Below are 18811 nucleotides of genomic sequence, written 5' to 3'. Positions count from 1 at the left end.
GAGCTTCACTAACCACATAGATAAAGAACAACTGAAATGCAGCCACCTCATAAGTAGAGGGTGGTAAACCATGAATGCAAAGCAACACTGCACAATGGTGGAGGGAGGTAATTAAAGTGCTATGAAATTTTTAATGTCCATTCAGAACAGGCAAGATCTTGGCTCTAAAGGTCTTATTTTAAAGCACTCACTCTTTCTCTGACTTGACCATCTCAAGCTCCATATATCTTCCTTGGAAAGATAAAGGGCTGAGTTGATCTAGGACAGATTCAAACCAGCGGTTCCAAGGATTCTAAATATTTCAAGACTGATACTAAAGTCACTAAGCCATCACCTCTGGCTTTAGCTCCCCTGCTATGCTGGAGGTTTAAGATAATGCTTTTTCACAATTTGGTTTTTAAAATGATCATATTAATGTGCAAAGCTTGCCTCTCCCTATTCGCTTCTCACTGCTACATATTCTTCAAACCCGTATCCGTAAGACTCCTGAGAACTCAACAGAACTGAGCCTGCAGGCTGTTGGTGGTGCTCAGTTCATGTCATCACGACCCTTTCTTCACTCTAAACCCTGCTAAGTGTCAAGCTTTGTGCAGGTTTCAGAGTAACAGCCGTGTTAGTCTGTCTTCGCAAAAAGAAAAGGAGTACTTCTGGCACCTTAGAGACTAACCAATTTATTTGAGCATGAGCTTTCAAATAAATTGGTTAGTCTCTAAGGTGCCAGAAGTACTCCTTTTCTTTTTGCGAAGCTTTGTGCAGAGTTCTTACAGGCATACCTTGCCCTTGTTGGTTATTTATGTTAATGGCTTTCAGACAAAGGCAACTATCAATTAACTGTCACTATGACTATCAAAAGATTAGTGTCAAGTGAAAGCATCCTCTTGGGAATAGCAGTCTGCATTTTAAGTTTGAAGAAGTCAATTGTACAAAACAAGATCTTGCCAGATGAGTTGCAGGAAGTGGCATTAACTGAGTTGGCATGAGAAAATCCCATCTGTTGCACTCACCTGCAGGTGACTTATTAGCCCCACCACTATGCCCTGCAGCTTGAACTGTGCTAGCCACAACCATCTTGGAAAATGGTTGTCAAGCATAGTTCTGCCAGGGAACCGTTTTCCAACACTAGAATATTTTCTGCGTGGACAGGGCTTTTTCAATTTTTATCTGAAATTCCCCTAATCTTACCCATCTATTCTTAGTACTTAGTAGCACCTAGATGCTTTATTCAAGATTTGGAGTCCCATTGTGCTGGGCACTGTATGAACACAGTGAGAAACAATCTCTGCTCCAGTTGTATGTTTATAACATGAACAGGGTGAGCAGGATTTGGCTCGTTGTTTGTAATCTCATTATAGCTCTGTTGAGCCATAACAATCTTTGGGGGATGGGGGGAAGTGCTCCTCCATCTTCCTATTTGATCATCTGTTGTTGAATACTTGTGTCTGTACCCAGGTTATACGTCGTATTTGGAGTATGTAACACCCAGTGTAATCATTGTTAGAAACTAGACTGGTGAATGATTGGAGACACATACCTAAGGTATCAGAGTAACAGCCGTGTTAGTCTGTATTCGCAAAAAGAAAAGGAGTACTTGTGGCACCTTAGAGACTAACCAATTTATTTGAGCATGAGCTTTATGAAGTGAGCTGTAGCTCACGAAAGCTCATGCTCAAATAAATTGGTTAGTCTCTAAGGTGCCACAAGTACTCCTTTTCTTTATACCTAAGGTAGTGGTTCTTAAATTGCTCTGCGGATCTCTTCCTTGTGCTCCAGCTATTTATCTAGGTTCTTTTATGGCACCCATCACTATAGTTTGATGACTCATCTGCTGTTGCTTCTGTCACAGTGATGAAACATCTTCAAGCGGTGATACTTCCTGCTAGTGTGTAGCCAGGACTTGCTGTAGATTTTTGCAGAGGCTTCCTTGACCAACTACATATTTCTCTGCAACCTGCATGGCTGTGGCTACTTCATGTCTTTCTTTGCCTTGTGTTTCTTAGGTGTAAATCCAATCAGGATCAAATTTACAAGAGACACCAGATCAGAGGGTGTAGCAAGTGTCCATTCCTAGCTCTGTGTCCCTCACTTCCCCTCCTAACTAAACCCAACCTCCCCACCAAATAAACAAACACACAAACATGGAACTACTATGATGTTTGCAGCCATCCTATTGTTCGCTCTACTTGTGTTATACCTCTTCCCATACTATGTATGTCTTGTCTATTTAGACTCTTTGGGACACAATAGGGCACCACTCTTGGTTGGCTGTTAAGCACTATCATAATAAACATGTTAAATAATAATACTAGGTTTCAGAGTAACAGCCGTGTTAGTCTGTATTCGCAAAAAGAAAAGGAGTACTTGTGGCACCTTAGAGACTAACCAATTTATTTGAGCATAAGCTTTCGTGAGCTACAGCTCTCTTCATCGGATGCATACTGTGGAAAGTGTAGAAGATCTTTTTATATACACACAAAGCATGAAAAAAATACCTCCTCCCACCCCACTCTCCTGCTGGTAATAGCTTATCTAAAGTGAACACTCTCCTTACAATGTGCGTGATAATCAAGTTGGGCCATTTCCAGCACAAATCCAGGTTTTCTCACCCCCCCCCCCCTACAAACCCACTCTCCTGCTGGTAATAGCTTATCTAAAGTGACCACTCTCTTTACAATGTGTATGATAATCAAGGTGGGCCATTTCCAGCACAAATCCAGGGTTTAACAAGAACGTCTGGAGGGGGGCGGGGGGTAGGAAAAAACAAGGGGAAATAGGTTACCTTGCATAATGACTTAGCCACTCCCAGTCTCTATTCAAGCCTAAGTTAATTGTATCCAATTTGCAAATGAATTCCAATTCAACAGTTTCTCGCTGGAGTCTGGATTTGAAGTTTTTTTGTTGTAATATAGCAACTTTCATGTCTGTAATCGTGTGACCAGAGAGATTGAAGTGTTCTCCGACTGGTTTATGAATGTTATAATTCTTGACATCTGATTTGTGTCCATTTATTCTTTTACGTAGAGACTGTCCAGTTTGACCAATGTACATGGCAGAGGGGCATTGCTGGCATATGATGGCATATATCACATTGGTGGATGTGCAGGTGAACGAGCCTCTGATAGTGTGGCTGATGTTATTAGGCCCTGTGATGGTGTCCCTGAATAGATATGTGGGCACAGTTGGCAACGGGCTTTGTTGCAAGGATAGGTTCCTGGGTTAATGGTTCTGTTGTGTGGTATGTGGTTGCTGGTGAGTATTTGCTTCAGGTTGGGGGGCTGTCTGTAGGCAAAGACTGGCCTGTCTCCCAAGATTTGTGAGAGTGTTGGGTCATCCTTCAGGATAGGTTGTAGATCCCTAATAATGCGTTGGAGGGGTTTTAGTTGGGGGCTGAAGGTGATGGCTAGTGGTGTTCTGTTATTTTCTTTGTTAGGCCTGTCCTGTAGTAGGTGACTTCTGGGAACTCTTCTGGCTCTATCAATCTGTTTCTTCACTTCCGCAGGACATACAACTACAATACCCACCATCACAGGAGAGTAATCACTTTAGATAAGCTATTACCAGCAGGAGAGTGGGGTGGGAGGAGGTATTTTTTCATGCTTTGTGTGTATATAAAAAGATCTTCTACACTTTCCACAGTATGCATCTGATGAAGTGAGCTGTAGCGCACGAAAGCTTATGCTCAAATAAATTGGTTAGTCTCTAAGGTGCCACAAATAATAATACTGTGACCTAGAGGCAAAGGGATTCATAGACTCATAGGGTTAGAGGAGACCGCAAGCGTCATCTCATCTCACCATCTGCCAAGATACTGTATATAGGATTTGTTGTGTCTATCATTTCATAACCACTGTTAGATTGAGATACAACAATATATCTCAGGGGTGGGCAAACTATAGCCCGGGAGCCACATCCGGCCCTCTGGATGTTTTATTGTGGTTCTCAAGCTCCCGCCAGGGAGCGGGATTGGGGGGTTGCGCCGCTCCACATGGCTCCTGGAAGCAGAAGCATGTCCCATTCCGGCTCCTATGCATAGGGGCAGCCAGGGGGCTCCGCACACTGCCCTCGCCCCAGTCGCTGCCCCTGCAGCTCCCATTGGCTGGGAACCACACTCAATGGGAGCTGAAGGGGTGGTGCCTGTGGATGGGGCAGCACACAGAGCTGCCTGGCCATGCCGCTGTGTAGGAGCCGGAGAGGGGACGTGCCGCTGCTTTTGGGAGCTGCTTCAGGTAAGCGCCCCCGAGAGCCTGCACCCCTGACTCCCTCCCGTGGCCCAACCCCCTGCCCAAGCCCTAATCCCCCTCCCGCCCTCCGAACCCCTCGGTCCCAGCCCAGAGCACCCTCCTGTACCCCCTACCCCTCATGCCCAGCGCCATCCCAGAGCTACCCCCATCCAGAGCCCTCACCGCACCCCAACCCCCAATTTCATGAGCATTCAAGGCCCACTATACAATTTCCATACCCAGATGTGACCCTCAGGCCAAAAGGTTTGCCCACCCTGATATATCCCATTCCTAATCCAATCAGACTCTAGTATTTGACAGAGCTGTATATTTCTAGTTTAGAAATTAGATACATTATTTCAGCACCAACAATTTTAAAAAATATTTATAAACTTCCATAGTTAGTACAATTACTTGCATTTTTACCTGAGCACATGGTGTTTACATAAGTATCCCAGATAACTGCCATCACAAATAAATGTCCTCAGCTTGCAGACAGCCAATGTGATGTGACAGATAGAGCCATGTCTCACAACCTAGCTAAGCATGGCAACGTTGCTGTCAAACTTTTCAATCTGATGAACACCAGAAAACGCAAAGGGTTTACAGTTGAAAACTGCTGCTTTTGGCTTGTTTTTGGGGTTGTAATTTAGGGTTGTCAATTTTGTATTCCTGGAGCTTTCATCACATGACAATCTTTAATTAAAGATTAATCTTTAATTCCTGGAGACTCCAGGACAATCCTGAAGAGTTGTAATTTCTGATTTTACGTATGTTGAACATTATTGCTAGAAGTTCTATGCATCTCAGGACAAGATTAAGGCATGGCTCTTCCTGGTGCTACAGCATTATACCCTTTATGCTTTCTTAATTTCACACCATGAATTATTCTCCTCTTACTCCTTAATATTCATTTTATCAAAATTTATTGTATAGGAAAATGACGACATCTAGTGGCTAGTTAAGGAGTATCTGAACCAAGACAGTTTTACAGTGGAAAAAGAGGGGGAGACAAACATGGAAAGACCCTGGCAATGGAAATGGCTAAAGGTTGAAGGGATTCGATGAAAAGGGGGGGACAGAACAGAAATATGCAGCATAATAAATGGGGCAGAGAAGGTAAATTGAGTGCTCCTTTTTCCTCCGTCAATATGAGAACGAGGTGACATTCAATGAAACGGTTACAAGCAACCACTATAAAACTGAATTATTTTGATGCAGCGGAATGAACCTGAGGGATCGACTGCCATTGGCTATTATTGAGGCCAAGCGCCCTGTAGATATTTTAAAGGCTTAGACAGCCAGAGAGAGGCCTCGAGGACTTTTAAAAAAATGCTTCCTATGCTCCCTTCTCTTCCCCTTCCCATCCGCCCCCACAGCTCCATGGCCCGGCTCCCCCTCTGCTCCCCCCTCAGCTCCCTTCCCACCTTTCTCCTCCACGCCGGGTCAGCGCCGTATCCCGCCCACGGGCGGCCCCGCCCCCCGTGGGCGCTGGGCGGGAGATTTGGGCTCCGCCGGTGGCGCTCGCGCGAGAGCAGGCCGGGCGCGCCATGGAGCCGGAGGGAGAGCGGGAGCGGGAGCGCGAGCGCCTCTTACACACCCAGGTACGGGGTGAGGTGACGCCCGGCCCCGGCCCCGGCCCCGGCCCCGTCCCGGGGGCGCCAGGCCGCCTCTCGCTGTCGGGAGCGGAGGGGAATGGCCGCGCCCCTCTCTTTTATCCCGTGTCTTCCCCCCCAACCCCCACCCCCGTATATACACAGCCCCTGAGGGTGCTGTCCCTTCCCCCAGTCACCCTGGGGCGCTCCTGCCTCCCTTCCTCGCCCAAACCCCTTGGGATAGGAGCCCCCCGCCCCCATTTCCCATCACTTCGGGGTGGCCTCTCCCAGCTCATTCCTTGGGTCATGTTCCTCCACACCCAATGCCCTAACTCTGCTCCCTCTCCCTAACTATTTCTCCCCCACTCCCCCGCCCCACAACCTGCTTTTAGGAATAGCTCTGTCTGTTTTTCCCCTCCCCATCCATCCCCATGGATGCTATTCCCACCCCTGTTTAGAGAATGGAGATTCCCCTGGCGGAGGGTATTTTATATGGGCGGAGGATTCCCATTTGTGCCTTTGAAAATCTCTGCCCTATAAAGTGTCATTAATCCCCTTCTAGAGCTATGGTGTCCCCTCCAGTTCTTTCCCACCCACTTCCAGTGTGGGATATTGCTTTTTTATTGTCTTCCCATGTGTTTCTATGCTGGACTGGGTATGTCCAATAATGTTATGCCAGTATCTGAACTGATACATGACTAGCCTCTTTTGTGCTATAATGCAGTAAATGGTTCTATGTTATATAATTCACAGTATATTTCTGGAAGACCCTAAACGTAAATCAAGTCGCTAAATTGTCAGTTTCGTAATGGAAGAATCAAATTAGAGTCAAATTGTCCAGAGGAAACAAAAAAAGTCCAGCATTTAAATATAAGTACATCTCAACAATATGAGAAGGCCTCAGAGCACCAAAGATGCTGTCCTTTAATTTATGTTTTTAATATTTTTATTGTGCTTTTTCTGGCTCTCTCTCACAAAATTAAGTTGTGGATATTGGACAGAGTATACATCTCCACTCAAATCTTGATTCTTCAGCCACTTGCCACCTGCTGCAGTGCTTAGTATTGAGGGTAATCTCATAGATTCTTTAGAGTAGCAAGCTCTACATAAGCATGTAAGGCCCAGATCCTCAGAGGTATTTAGGCTCCTAACATCAATTGAAGTAACTGAAAGTTAGGAGCCTAAATACCTTTGAGGATCTAGGCCTAAGTATTTGTCAGATGGATCAGGCTTTAAGGACGTCCTTCTGAAGTTAATGGGAGATAAAGATGCTAAGCATCTCCCTGGATCAGGCCCATAAATAGGATTTACTTTTGTATACACACGCACCGTACAAATGAGATCAATTGTACAAAGGTGGTCTGAGCTCATTGTAAACTAAAAAAAAAAAGTGTTGGTTTCAAACCTAAGTAAACAGAAACCATCGTAGGTAATTTGTAACGGAAAAGCAAAGGGCAAGGTATCATTGATGCTGTGATTTGATCAAACATTCATTACTTTAATATTTTAATAATAAATATTAATAATTTGTTTTAAAGTCTTTGATATCCTTAAGGGACATAGACCTTTCCCAATATATTTTATATTGACTCTGTTGTCCTTTCCCATCTTGTTTTTTTCCAATTTAATTTAGACTGTAACCCTTAAGGGTAAGGGAATCCATTTTTGTCTGTATTTTAAAGCATCATATCCACTTATGGACCTACACGCTTCATAAATGTGCTGTCGCAATAATTTTGTTCTGTATTGTTAAACAATGATGTATGTTTTATCTTTTCAGTCAGTGAATGTTTCTTTATAATTTACTTGAGAGGTGGTGTATTGGTATGTAAAGTCAACTGTGTAATTGTTTTGGATTGTTTCAGAGGCTAAAGGCTGCAGTTCACTACACTGTTGGTTGTCTGTGCCAAGAAGTTGCAGAAGACAAAGGCATTCAGTTCAGCAAACAAACCATTGCAGCTATTTCAGAGATCACCTTCAGGCAATGTGGTATGTCCATACATATCTATATTTGTACACAGGAACAATCAGTGGAGATTAAGTGCTTTTTAAAAAATAGAACTGGAATTAGACTGTGTCTTGGGTCACTTTTAAAGAGTACAAGAAATATTAACTTTATTTTCCTGGTATGAAGGGGTACTTAACACAAGGTTTATGAAACCTCAGATATGGTCTCATCTATGCAAGAAATTGGCCCACATTTAGAAACTGGTCTCAAGAATGTGTATTGATAATGGTTCCAGATAACATGGTTGTTTTGGCTGATGCCTGATAGTGCAAAGCAGAGAGAGCCTTTTCGGACTGCAGGGTTGAGGCTTGCCTTTCTTATTGTATATGCAGCTATTCAATCTCTTGAAATAGTGTTTTCTGCACTTCATTTTTTTTTTTTTTTTTTTTTTTTTGTAAATTGAAAATGCTTCAGATGTTTCTGCATGATAACTGCTATATAAACTCTTGGGCCATCGGAGGAGCTTATGCTTGCTTAGCATTTCTCTGACCTGGGTTTACTTACCAAGTCAGCTTATTGTTCATAATCTCCCCTTAACTACAAATTATCATGTATAATGGTCCAGAAGCCTTCACTGCTATTTTATATCTAGTCTTTGAAATAAATAAATGCAATTAATGAAATGTGTTGTTTTTGTTTGTTTGTTTTTTTAAAACAAGGCCATGGCTACTTTGTATGCACGGTACTTCTTGTAACAGTTGGGTATTAGCCCCAAAAGGTGTCATTTTCTCCCTAGGTACAACTTCTGCCATAGAGCCACAATGTGGACTGGGCCTCTTCAGCCGTGTCACATGAAATCATAATAATGTTTAGCACTGATAGAGGTTTATAAACATTAACCACTTGAGATTAGCCAGAGGTGTTTGGCCAATGTAGATGGCTTACGGGTCTAATATTCAAGTATGTAATCCTTGAACTCATGGGACCACAGTTTCAAATTCTAGCAGAACAACGCAACCCATCATACTTCCAAGGTAGATAAGTTGAGTATAATGCTGTTTGTGTCTTTCAGACTGAGGCCTTAAAAATGTGAGGTCCTTTTTGCTCTGCATGGATGTAAAAGGTCCCAGGGCAATGTCTGTAAGAGCAGAAGTTTATTGTTATTATATAATCATACACAGAAACTTGCCCTGGTGTCCCTATCCAAAAATATCCATCACCTCCCCGCACCGTTGTGCATCATATTTTACACTGCTGTTTGCATGGGTGCTGCCCTTTATATCTAAGGATGGTGACCTTACAAGCAACAATGCTAAATGTATTTTCTGAAATGCTTTGAGTCAAATGGTGTTTTGTACATGAGACATTATTGGCCACAATAATTGCTGTAGAAATGAAATAGATTTAATCTTGTTGACTTTAGGAAGTGTTTTAACTGTATGAAATGTATTTTTAAAATTTTTCTTTCAGAAAATTTTGCAAAAGACCTTGAAATGTTTGCAAGGTATGTACACCAAGAACACTTAATCCTTACAAAGTCTTGGTTTTTTGCTCTCACTCGGTGATATATTTGGATACAGAATGACCTCTCTTTCCTTTTCCCCCTATCCCATTGTATTTGAGAGTGCCTGTACTTTCTGCATTTTTCAAGGGGCCCAGCCTGTTTTTCATTTGGTGGGTGATTGTGAGGTTAGGTAACAGATACTGAAGCCATTCTGAATTAGAATGTAGCTTTTATTCAGTGCTCATTGTTTGGTTGGGGTCAAGAGTGTCATATTTTTTTCATCTGAGTGGACTGTCTGTATTGGTAATGTTGATTCAAAACTGTCAAGGCATTTTCCTGCTTGACTCAGAAACTGTTTAATGGATGTGAGTTGTGTCTTAAGGACTCTGGATAGTACTGTGGCTTGTGTTTCCCCCTCCTATCCGTTTGTCTCAGAATTGCTTTGTCAGTTTGTACCAAGGAAAGAAAAAAAACATACACAATACAAAATAAATAAATTACCTAGAGAATTATAAAGCCCTTGTATTGAAACTTGCTTCCTGAGTGTAGTCTTGTGTGTGAATTGTGTTCTCTCTAATGTAATTGCATGCAGATGTCTGGATAAATACAGCACAGTAACCACAGTCAGAGGTTATCATTTTGCTGTGCTTGTTAGCATTAGTCGTGCTTCTCGAAGAACGGATTAATAGTAGTTGGTTTTACACTTGTAAAACTTCTGTTGTGTGATGTGCCTGTGATTTGTACTCATCTGTTCAATTAGAACTGTGGGTAACAGAAAATTATTGTTATTGAAAGTTTTTATGAAACCACTTGAATGACTGAGGACTGTAGAGGCTGAAGCTTTTCAGTGTACCAACAAGTCAGGTTTGATGCCAACAGTCCTTCCTCCCCATTGTATTATTTCTGTATGCAAAACCCCTGTGGATTTAAAATCTCTGTTTTGGGTCATCTGTGTATTTGCTTTAAATGGATGGGTATCTAACTTTACTCTTATAACGTGAAGTGCCCAAGCATCCTTGTATCTCTGCTCTCTCAACATCCCTTCATTTATTGCCACTCGTCCGCTTGTACAAAGCCCTACTGCTAAAATTGCCTTCCTTTCCCAGTTCTTGGGACTGTGTCATTCCCCTCTTTGAATCCCACATCTTTGAAATCAAGTTCAAGCTTGTTGTCCCCTGCATCAAGACCCTGCACAACTTCACCCCATCTACATCTTTACTCTCATTGCTCTTCCAACGCTTCTTTCCTAAACACCCCCTGCAGCCTCCTCACTCTTGTCTTACACCTTGTTCTGTGCTACTTGGGACATCTCTTTCAGTATTGCTTTCTCCTGGCCTCTCTTTCCTCTCAAGAGGCCTTCCCCTCCCAGTGTTACATCATCTGCTTGTGTGGCTGCCTGCCAGCACATTTCTTCCTCTGGGTCACTGGAAGGGTTTATTTTTTTTCAAGTGATAGCTTTAAATCAGTGTCTTTAGATGACAGGGAAATGCATTATCATCTAAATGAGTGGGACTAGATGACTCACAAGCTCTGAACGCTTAGCAGTATGGGGGTGTCTTATCCGGCTGAACTAGAGAGCTTAAAGTAGTGCTGGGGATTCAGTAGGTGGCACTCTGAGTCAAAACTGACCCAGTAACCTAAGATGGTGTCAGAGGGAGCTGCGTTGTTTGAGGTGCCAGTTTTCAGTTATTCATAGATATTAAGGTCAGAAAGGACCATTATGATCATCTAGTCTGACCTGCAAAATGCAGGCCACAGAATCTCACCCACCCACTCCTATGAAAAACATCTCACCTATGTCTGAGCTACTGAAGTCCTCAAATCATGGTTTAAAGACTTCAAGGAGCGAAGAATCCTCCAGCAAGTGACCCGTGCCCCACCCTGAGCATATGGGCAAGGTTCACCTGCCAGATACCCAGGAAAGAATTTTCTGTGGTAACTCAGATCCCACCCTATCTAACATCCCATCGGGCTTATTTACCATTTAAAGATCAATTAATTGCCAAAATCATGTTCTATATAGGTTCTTCTATGGCCGTCATCACCATAGAATCTGAGCACCTTCCATTAAACCATTAAGATGTGTGACTAACATCTGTCATGTGTGGTTCATTTTCTCTCTAATTCTCTTCCTAGAGAGGAAATTATGTGTAATGTTTGGGTAGATTTTTTTTTTTTTTTTTTTTTTGCTACTCTGTTTGTGCTAGAGAAGGCTAGCTGAAGAAATGTGCCTTGCTCTTGAAGTGGATGGTGGTGAGTGTGACAGGATGGGATGTCTGTCAGATTATGAACTTATTTCACATTATGTGTGGAAATATTGGGCACTGTGACTGCACAATCCTGGAAATGCTCACTGCCTGGGAAAGGTGTTTAATATCTCATTGAAGGACTGAAAAGCCATCAAGACTGCGATCTAAGGCTGCCGATTTTCATTGTCTCAACTACTGGCACACCCCCATGGAACAGTGGTCTCTCTACATAGGGGCCCACAAGAAAGGAGCAAAGTTGACTCCCAGATCTGGAGCTTCTCAGTGCGAGTATGTGGCAGAGAGATGAAGGTGCTATTTAAGAGCAAGGTCCTTCTCTGTGCAGGGGGGCCGACTGTCACAGTGTGTAACAAAGACTTGCAGGAAGAGTGAGATCAGAGCATGGGAGGGTGTGTCTCAGCACTTTTTGTTGTTTTCCAGGATCTGGGACTCTCGAGTGCCTTAAGAGAAAAATTTCTGTGGTTAAGAACTTCCTTTCTGAATCTGTGTTCCTTGCTTTCCAACTATGTTGTCTCCAAAGGGGGTAAACTGAAAGCCAGAATTCCCACAGGAACTCTCAGGGTGCATGTGTGAGTGACTGGGAGGCTTAGGAAATCTAAGCCACTGGTTTCAGGGTCTAGGCAGCTGTATTATAGCATCCCACATCCCAAGGAAGGATGTCAGCAGGTCACACCCCTAAACTCAGACCTATAGACCCAGAGTTAGAAATAGTGACTAGCTAGGACCCAGACATAGGCAACTGGAAATGGTAGAAAATGTTTCTCATAGATGCTGTTTTGTGAGAGCTTAGCATCAGCGAGGACTCGAGCCATTCTAAACAATGGACTGAATTGTCCAGTTATGGGTTGTGTACCTTCAACCAAAGGAGACTGCACCATAACTGCAAATTCCTCAAAGTGTTTTCCTCTTTCCACCAGCATCACCTTAGTCTTGCTTGGGTTCAGCTTGAACCAGCTTCTGTTCGTCCATGAGCTGATTTAATCAAAGCCCTGGGCCATCTTAGCAGTGGTGGTACAGTCACATGTGGTGAAGGAGAAGTAGAGCCATGTGTCATCTGCGTATTGCTGGTGCAGGAGTCTGTCATCTTACCAGTTCTCATTATGGCTAAAAGGTGAATAGGTCTGGCAACATAATTGATCCTTGTGGAATTCTGCACATGAGGGATCTGGTTCAGAGGTACAGTTTTCCATCACTATTTTTTGGATATGTTCCTCAAGGAAGGACTTTAAAACCATTTTAACATGTTCCATGGACACTGCCACCTTTTTCAGGTGGGGACATGGGAGTTTATCTCAAGAACAGCAGAGCTTTAGGAGACTGCTTGGGTTCAAACAACTGTGGCTTAGAGCAGGATCTGTGAGTCCGGACCACTTGCGTTTGTTCCCAATTCTGAAATTGATTCACTATGTGAGTTTTAGACAAGTGGCTGGAACGCTTCATGCCTGTTTTCCTCATCAGTTTAACTTGTAAGATCTTGTGTGGCAGGGACTGTTTCTTTTTAAGTCTTCTGTGAAATGCTTAGCACCCTAAGGGGTGTTGCAAAATTGGGATAATATCCATATTTGTAAAGAGCATTGAGACCCTTGGATAAAAAGGTGCTGTCTAAATTATCACTTATTATCATAAATAAGAGTGGCTGGGGACTCTTGCTGATCTATCTCATTCTAAGATGGTCAGATACAGGTGAGAGAGCTCATGGTTAGGTGTACAGACTTTTTTACTTAGTGTTTTTTAACATCCCTTTGCTACAGATCTCAGCAAACATACTGCAAACTGGTTGTTTTTTTAATTTCATGCAGGCATGGAAAACGAACTGTAATCAATTCAGAAGATGTGAAGCTTTTGGCCAGGAGGAGCAACTCTTTGGTGAGATTAACACATTTCCCTCCCTCCATTTTATTCCTAATAAATTACACGAGCATTCCCAAGAGCATCTGCATAAAAACAGGTGGTGAAATTATTAACACCTGCTTTTAAATTATAACCCAGAAAAAAATATGGATAGTGGGGTGGCAAGACCAATCTCCGAACCAGCATCCTTGGTGATCAGTTTGATTGTTTTTGTATCCTGCTCTAGTGTTTGACATTTCTTCCTCAGTATAGTAGCACAGATCTGATTACAGCTGGAGCAGCAGCCGTGTTCTAGATACAGCAAAGCTGCTGAGGCTCCTGGTGCAGAACATAAAAACATGACAGGAAAAACAAAAGAATCTCTTTCCAAGTCTGAAGATATTGTAACATGTTCATTGGAGGTTGAGTTTCGGGTCAGGGAAATCTCATCAAAGCTGCTAAATGACCTAACACATCAGTAAAGTGGAGATTATTCTTCCCAGATTTCTGTAAATATTCTGTCATATGATGGCCTATATGAGATCCGATGTGCATTCCGCATAATTTAGCTGTTACATGTAACAGCTATCCTGGTAAGCATCTAAACGTCATCAGGAAGAGAACATAGATCCTGCACATTGGAACAAGTGTTAAGCACCAACATTGTGTTTGGCACTGCACAGAAACCAGAGACCTTGTTCTGAGGAGTTTACTATCTAAACAGATACTTCTGTGCAACCTTGTACACTTCTCTGCAAATGTGCCTCAGCTGCTAATTTTAGCCTTATCTGGGTAATTGTTTCTTTCCATGTGGGACATGTGACACAAGCCCATCTCAGAAGAATTGGTGAGGACTGGACCTTTATTTTATATCCTAACTACCAGATGCAGTATAACTTAATTGGATGTGGAGTGTCTGAACAAGATTACTGTGCTGTCTCCATACTGGAACCACAACTGTGCTAGCTACAAATCTGTGTAAACATAGCTAGTAAGGGAACAGGGTACAGCATCGAAGCCAAGGCACTGATCCAGCACTGGGATCTCAGTTCTCTAGGATGTTTCTACAGAAAATCCAAATAAAAATGAAGGTTTTAGTCAAAAAATAGGACAGCTGGTGCCTGGCCCTACTGGTGAGTGGAATGTTTCTGTCTGTAGACAGGAAGTTGGCCAGCTTTTTTTTCTTAGGGTGCGTGAACAGGCAGATCACTGATTAATTCTCTGTTGTTAGCTAATCCCCAGCAGATGACTGATTAATAATTCTCTGTTGTTAGCTAAGGTATATCACCCAGAAGAGTGAAGAGCTTGCATTGAATAATCTGGAACAAAAGGAGAGGAAGAAAAAGAAGTCCAGCGCAGCAAAAGGAAGACGAACCTCTGATGAGCAGGTGGAGGCTGCTATGGCTGAGAGTGAGGATTCCAACATGGCATGATCTTCCTCTCAAACCACTTCTTTGCTTGCAATCTGCTTTGAAACATGGAGCAGTAAGGATCCAATACTATCCTAGGGAAACAACTGCAGCCTATTTGTATGGGAACTCCATTGGGAGTTGCCTTTGTGGGGTAGCTACAGCATTGAGTCCTTAGGTTTTAGGTGAACACGATTAATGTTTTAGTTCCATCTGCAAAAACAGGCATCAACACCAAAAGCTTTTTAGAGGTCATCAAAGGAAGGCTTACAAAGACAAGTATTGCCATATTTTCATGTTTTTCTATTTATATTTCCCAAAAGAGAATTTATTATTGAGTGCTTGAAACTCTAAAGCAAGGTATCCTTTGCCTAGCCACATAAAAGAATCTAGAGTGTGAAGGACGCTTTCTGGCAATCCTCCATGTCATTTGTGGTTGGCTTCTTCAAATTGCCAGTCCGAATTGTGATACTCCACACTTGTTGGTTGCTACTTTGTTGAAGTGTATAAACATTTTTCAGCCATAACTCGTGCTTGTCATTCTTTTTGGCTATTAAAGTAGATTTTCCTGCATCATTTTCCCAAGTGAAATTACTTGTGTGCAACACTCTTATTTTAATTAGAATGAACAAGCTGTACTTCAAGCCCTTGTGTTTAGATGAAACAGAAGATACTGACAACATATCCTAAGATTAGTTCATCTCCTCTGCTGCTGCCAGACCTTCTGGCTAAAGTCAAATGTAGCATTGGATTACTATTGGATGTGTCCTCAACCTTCTTTACTGGTGCACCTATGATTCAGGGTCATTTCTAAATAATTATTCTGATCCTTATATATAGGGGGATGAGACTGGCCTCTTTAGTAGCTTCTTTTTTGCCCTTTCCTGAACTTAGACTTGTGCCGCTCACTCATCCTGAGCTGTTCCAGTTAGCACTCTGCCTTATGGACTTTCTCAGCTCAATGAACCTGTGTCTATTTGAACATGTGATGCAGTTGCAAAAAAGATTAATATCATTCTGGGGCATATTAAGATGAATGTCATATGTAAGACCTGGGAGGTAATTGTCCCATTCTGCTTACCCCTGGTGAGGCCTCAGCTGGATAACTTGTCTAATTCTGCGTGCCACACTCTGTGCCCCTCTGCTCTAGCTAAGACTGAGTGTGGAGCTTCCATACAAGTTTTGTTCCTCAAAGGTCCCTACAGTCCCCAGTGAATTTTGAAATAGCAGCTCTTCTGAGCTTCAGTGCTGCTTCCAAAGCAACCAGCAGGGGATCGTTATCTAGCTGAGTGTGACACCTCCATAGCATTGTCACCTTCAGAGGGGCTGGGAAATGGGGGTTATGTCTGAAAATTAAACTGGAGTCTCTGGAGTCATGATGGTGCAGAGCACTACCCACTACACCAGCCAACCAGATCAGAAATATTTGGAATTCTGAAACATGTGGCTGACTGGGCTGATTATGACCCCAAAACCCTGGTGTTATATCCTTAAGAACATTTGTGCCATTGACGTTGTTCAGTCTTTTCATCATTTGGGCCCTCATGCTACTCCATGTGATATTTAATTTATTCACTTTTTTAATCAGATTACTTATTTAGCCATTCTGGGGAAGAGGCTATAAAATAAAGTCCAGAGAAGTATCTAATGTTGAGGTTGATCTGCCTTTTGATACGGTCTGCTCCACAGAATTTCTGGTGCTGTGTGAATTTGATCCTATATGAGCTGTGGAAGGCTTCAGCTGTTGAATTTTTGGGTGGAATTGACTCCATGAGGAGTGAGTCTCTTTAAACTACTATTTCAGACTGCACTCAGCATGGAGTTGTCTTTAACTGCTTCTTAGCATTATAGCAACTGAGACAGTGTTGCCAACACCTGTGATATTTGGTGTTTTTCATAAAACCTGAGTTCCTGGAGTGAAGTGATTTCATAAAAGTCTCTGCTTTCATTTAAAAAAAAGTTTCTAGCTCTCATGGTTTTGGAAAAAAGCTTGAAAATATGACTAAGTTTACCCTAAAGGCTCAGAAACTAGACGGCAAATATAAAGAACCCCAAATCTGTTTTTAAAAAATAAACGTGACTCATGATTTTTGAAGGTTCAGGGTTGGCAAGACTGCAGAGACAGGATAATATTTTTAGAATTAGGATCTAAAAGTAGCATAGCAAAGACTATTGATTAGAGAGGGGCATCAGATTCAGGATTTCTAAAATCCATTCCCAGTTCTGATATTGTCTTGCCATGTGATTCTGTGCAACTTTTTTCAGCTTTAGTTTTACCATATCTAGAAAGGGGATGATCATCTGTCATTATAGGAATGAGCACAGAATTTAAGAGCCAGGAATGACTGAGTATTATTTCCTTCCCTAATATTACTCTCCCCTGTCTACATTAAAGAATTAACTTGGGGGAAGGTGGAGGGAGGAGAATAGACCCATGCTGATTAGTGTTCTGAACTATTCCACACTAGCACTCTTCTAAACAGTTTCAGTGGCAGTGTTCTCTGGGTACATCTCCCACAGTTCCTGGCAAGGCCCACAGAAGAAACAGATTCTGAAAAAGCTGTAGTGCCCTCTGTGACAGTAGGTGGAAGACTACGGGTACTATTTTAGTGCCATCCACACTAGCACTTACATTGTGCAGATTAAACTGGTGTTTAGTTCTGCTGAAGGCAAGCCTAATCAAAACAGCTATATTTAATAGGCATGTAAACCATTTGGAGGACTAGTGTATGACATTAAACATGTTGGGGGTCCAGTCATAGCACAGACATTTTCTCTACTGTAGATAAAGCCCTAGAGGCCCTGGGTCCCCAGAGTATACCCCTCTTATAATGACCTGGGAGGGAGAAATAATTAATTCTACACAGCTGCCCTCCCTGCAAACTCCTGCACTCTGGGCTGACTGAGGCAGAAGTTTAACCCTTTCCTTGCCAACTGCTGGATAGAGCCTATACACCTCATGACTGGTGGCAGCTATTTAGTTAATATTGGTAAATCTCTTTCAAATGCAAAGTATACGATTTAAATATGTTGGATACATTCACAAACCAAAAGACCAGTATGCCTTCAGTTCTGCTTCTAGCTCCAAATTATTGCTAGGACTCCTTAATCCAAATTATACTCAGTCTGTCAAAGGTTCCAACTATTGCTGTGTTGGGGTGTAGGAAAGAAATTGAGTGAGCCTCATATGCTCCCCCAAAGAACTTCAGGCAGATCCAAACTGCATCCTTCCCCCTTTAGATGCTCTCAGTGGATCCCTAGCATTTCAAGATTTCATTCCAGCTGCCTGTTAACATCTTCTTCAAAGAACTGTTGTGTTGCTACTGCTCACTTCTGTGAAGGGAATGGAAGCCTTTGAAAGTGATATAGCTACACTTCACAGCACTAAGAGAAAAAACACCTGAGTTGTTTAATTGTAAGTGATCTCAAACTTGTTTTAAACAAAGCAAGGCTTCTCTGACAGACCCTCCAGCAGAGCTGTATTCATTCCCAAGGTTTCTGCTCCCTTTGAAGAGGGTTGATGTTAGGGGGCTTATTCCTTCACCCACTTACTTCCCTGGTCCTTCTCGCATGAACAGAGAGCAACAATACCCGAAGTCCAAAGGTGCAAACAATTCGATGTTTATTGGGGTGAACTTCCAGCAAGCATGATTCCAGTTTCCTTCCTTAGTATCCTCCTTCCCAGTTCTGACACCACAGAGCCTTACACCTGTGTCCCTGTTCCCGCCCTTAGCCAAACATGATTCCAATTTCCCCACCCCCATTCCCTGTTCCCATTTCCCCCACTCACACACCCCCACTTCCTGATTGACTGCAGACTATATAGTAAAACTTGAGTTTGGCTTAGCTATACCTTAACCAATCATTTTCCTGAAATTTAACTAACCAATCCTAACATACTGTAACATGATTATGTAACCAATTATATCCCACCACCTTAAGTAGTTTACACCCAGCAAAATTAATTATACAGCAGACAGAAACAATCACAGAACCAGACAGAGATTATACGGACAAACAATAGCAGAGTGGGAACTATAA

General features: G+C 42.5%; 1 protein-coding gene across 1 annotated transcript; it reads left to right on the top strand.

Annotated features, from left to right (window-relative positions):
- Window positions 1-5680: 5680 nt before the first annotated feature.
- CENPS (centromere protein S) lies at window positions 5681-15361 on the top strand. The gene is made up of 5 exons (XM_073316485.1): window positions 5681-5821; window positions 7678-7801; window positions 9231-9264; window positions 13331-13397; window positions 14636-15361. Exons 1-5 carry the CDS (start codon window positions 5768-5770, stop codon window positions 14792-14794), a joined length of 438 nt encoding a protein of 145 aa, XP_073172586.1. The 5' UTR covers window positions 5681-5767; the 3' UTR covers window positions 14795-15361.
- Window positions 15362-18811: the final 3450 nt, after the last annotated feature.

The sequence above is a fragment of the Lepidochelys kempii genome, chromosome 18, assembly GCF_965140265.1.
Source record: "Lepidochelys kempii isolate rLepKem1 chromosome 18, rLepKem1.hap2, whole genome shotgun sequence".
Classification (NCBI taxonomy): Eukaryota; Metazoa; Chordata; order Testudines; family Cheloniidae; genus Lepidochelys; species Lepidochelys kempii.
Note: the sequence above shows the minus strand (reverse complement) of the source record. Positions and strands in the feature narration are given on the sequence as shown.

Excerpts from the sequence above, each read along its gene's own strand:
- CENPS (XM_073316485.1), top strand. The coding sequence starts at position 5,768 with ATGGAGCCGGAGGGAGAGCGGGAGCGGGAGCGCGAGCGCCTCTTACAC. Across the intron at positions 7,802-9,230 it reads GATCACCTTCAGGCAATGTG|AAAATTTTGCAAAAGACCTT; the intron begins GTATGTCCATAC and ends TTTTTCTTTCAG. Across the intron at positions 13,398-14,635 it reads CCAGGAGGAGCAACTCTTTG|CTAAGGTATATCACCCAGAA; the intron begins GTGAGATTAACA and ends CTCTGTTGTTAG.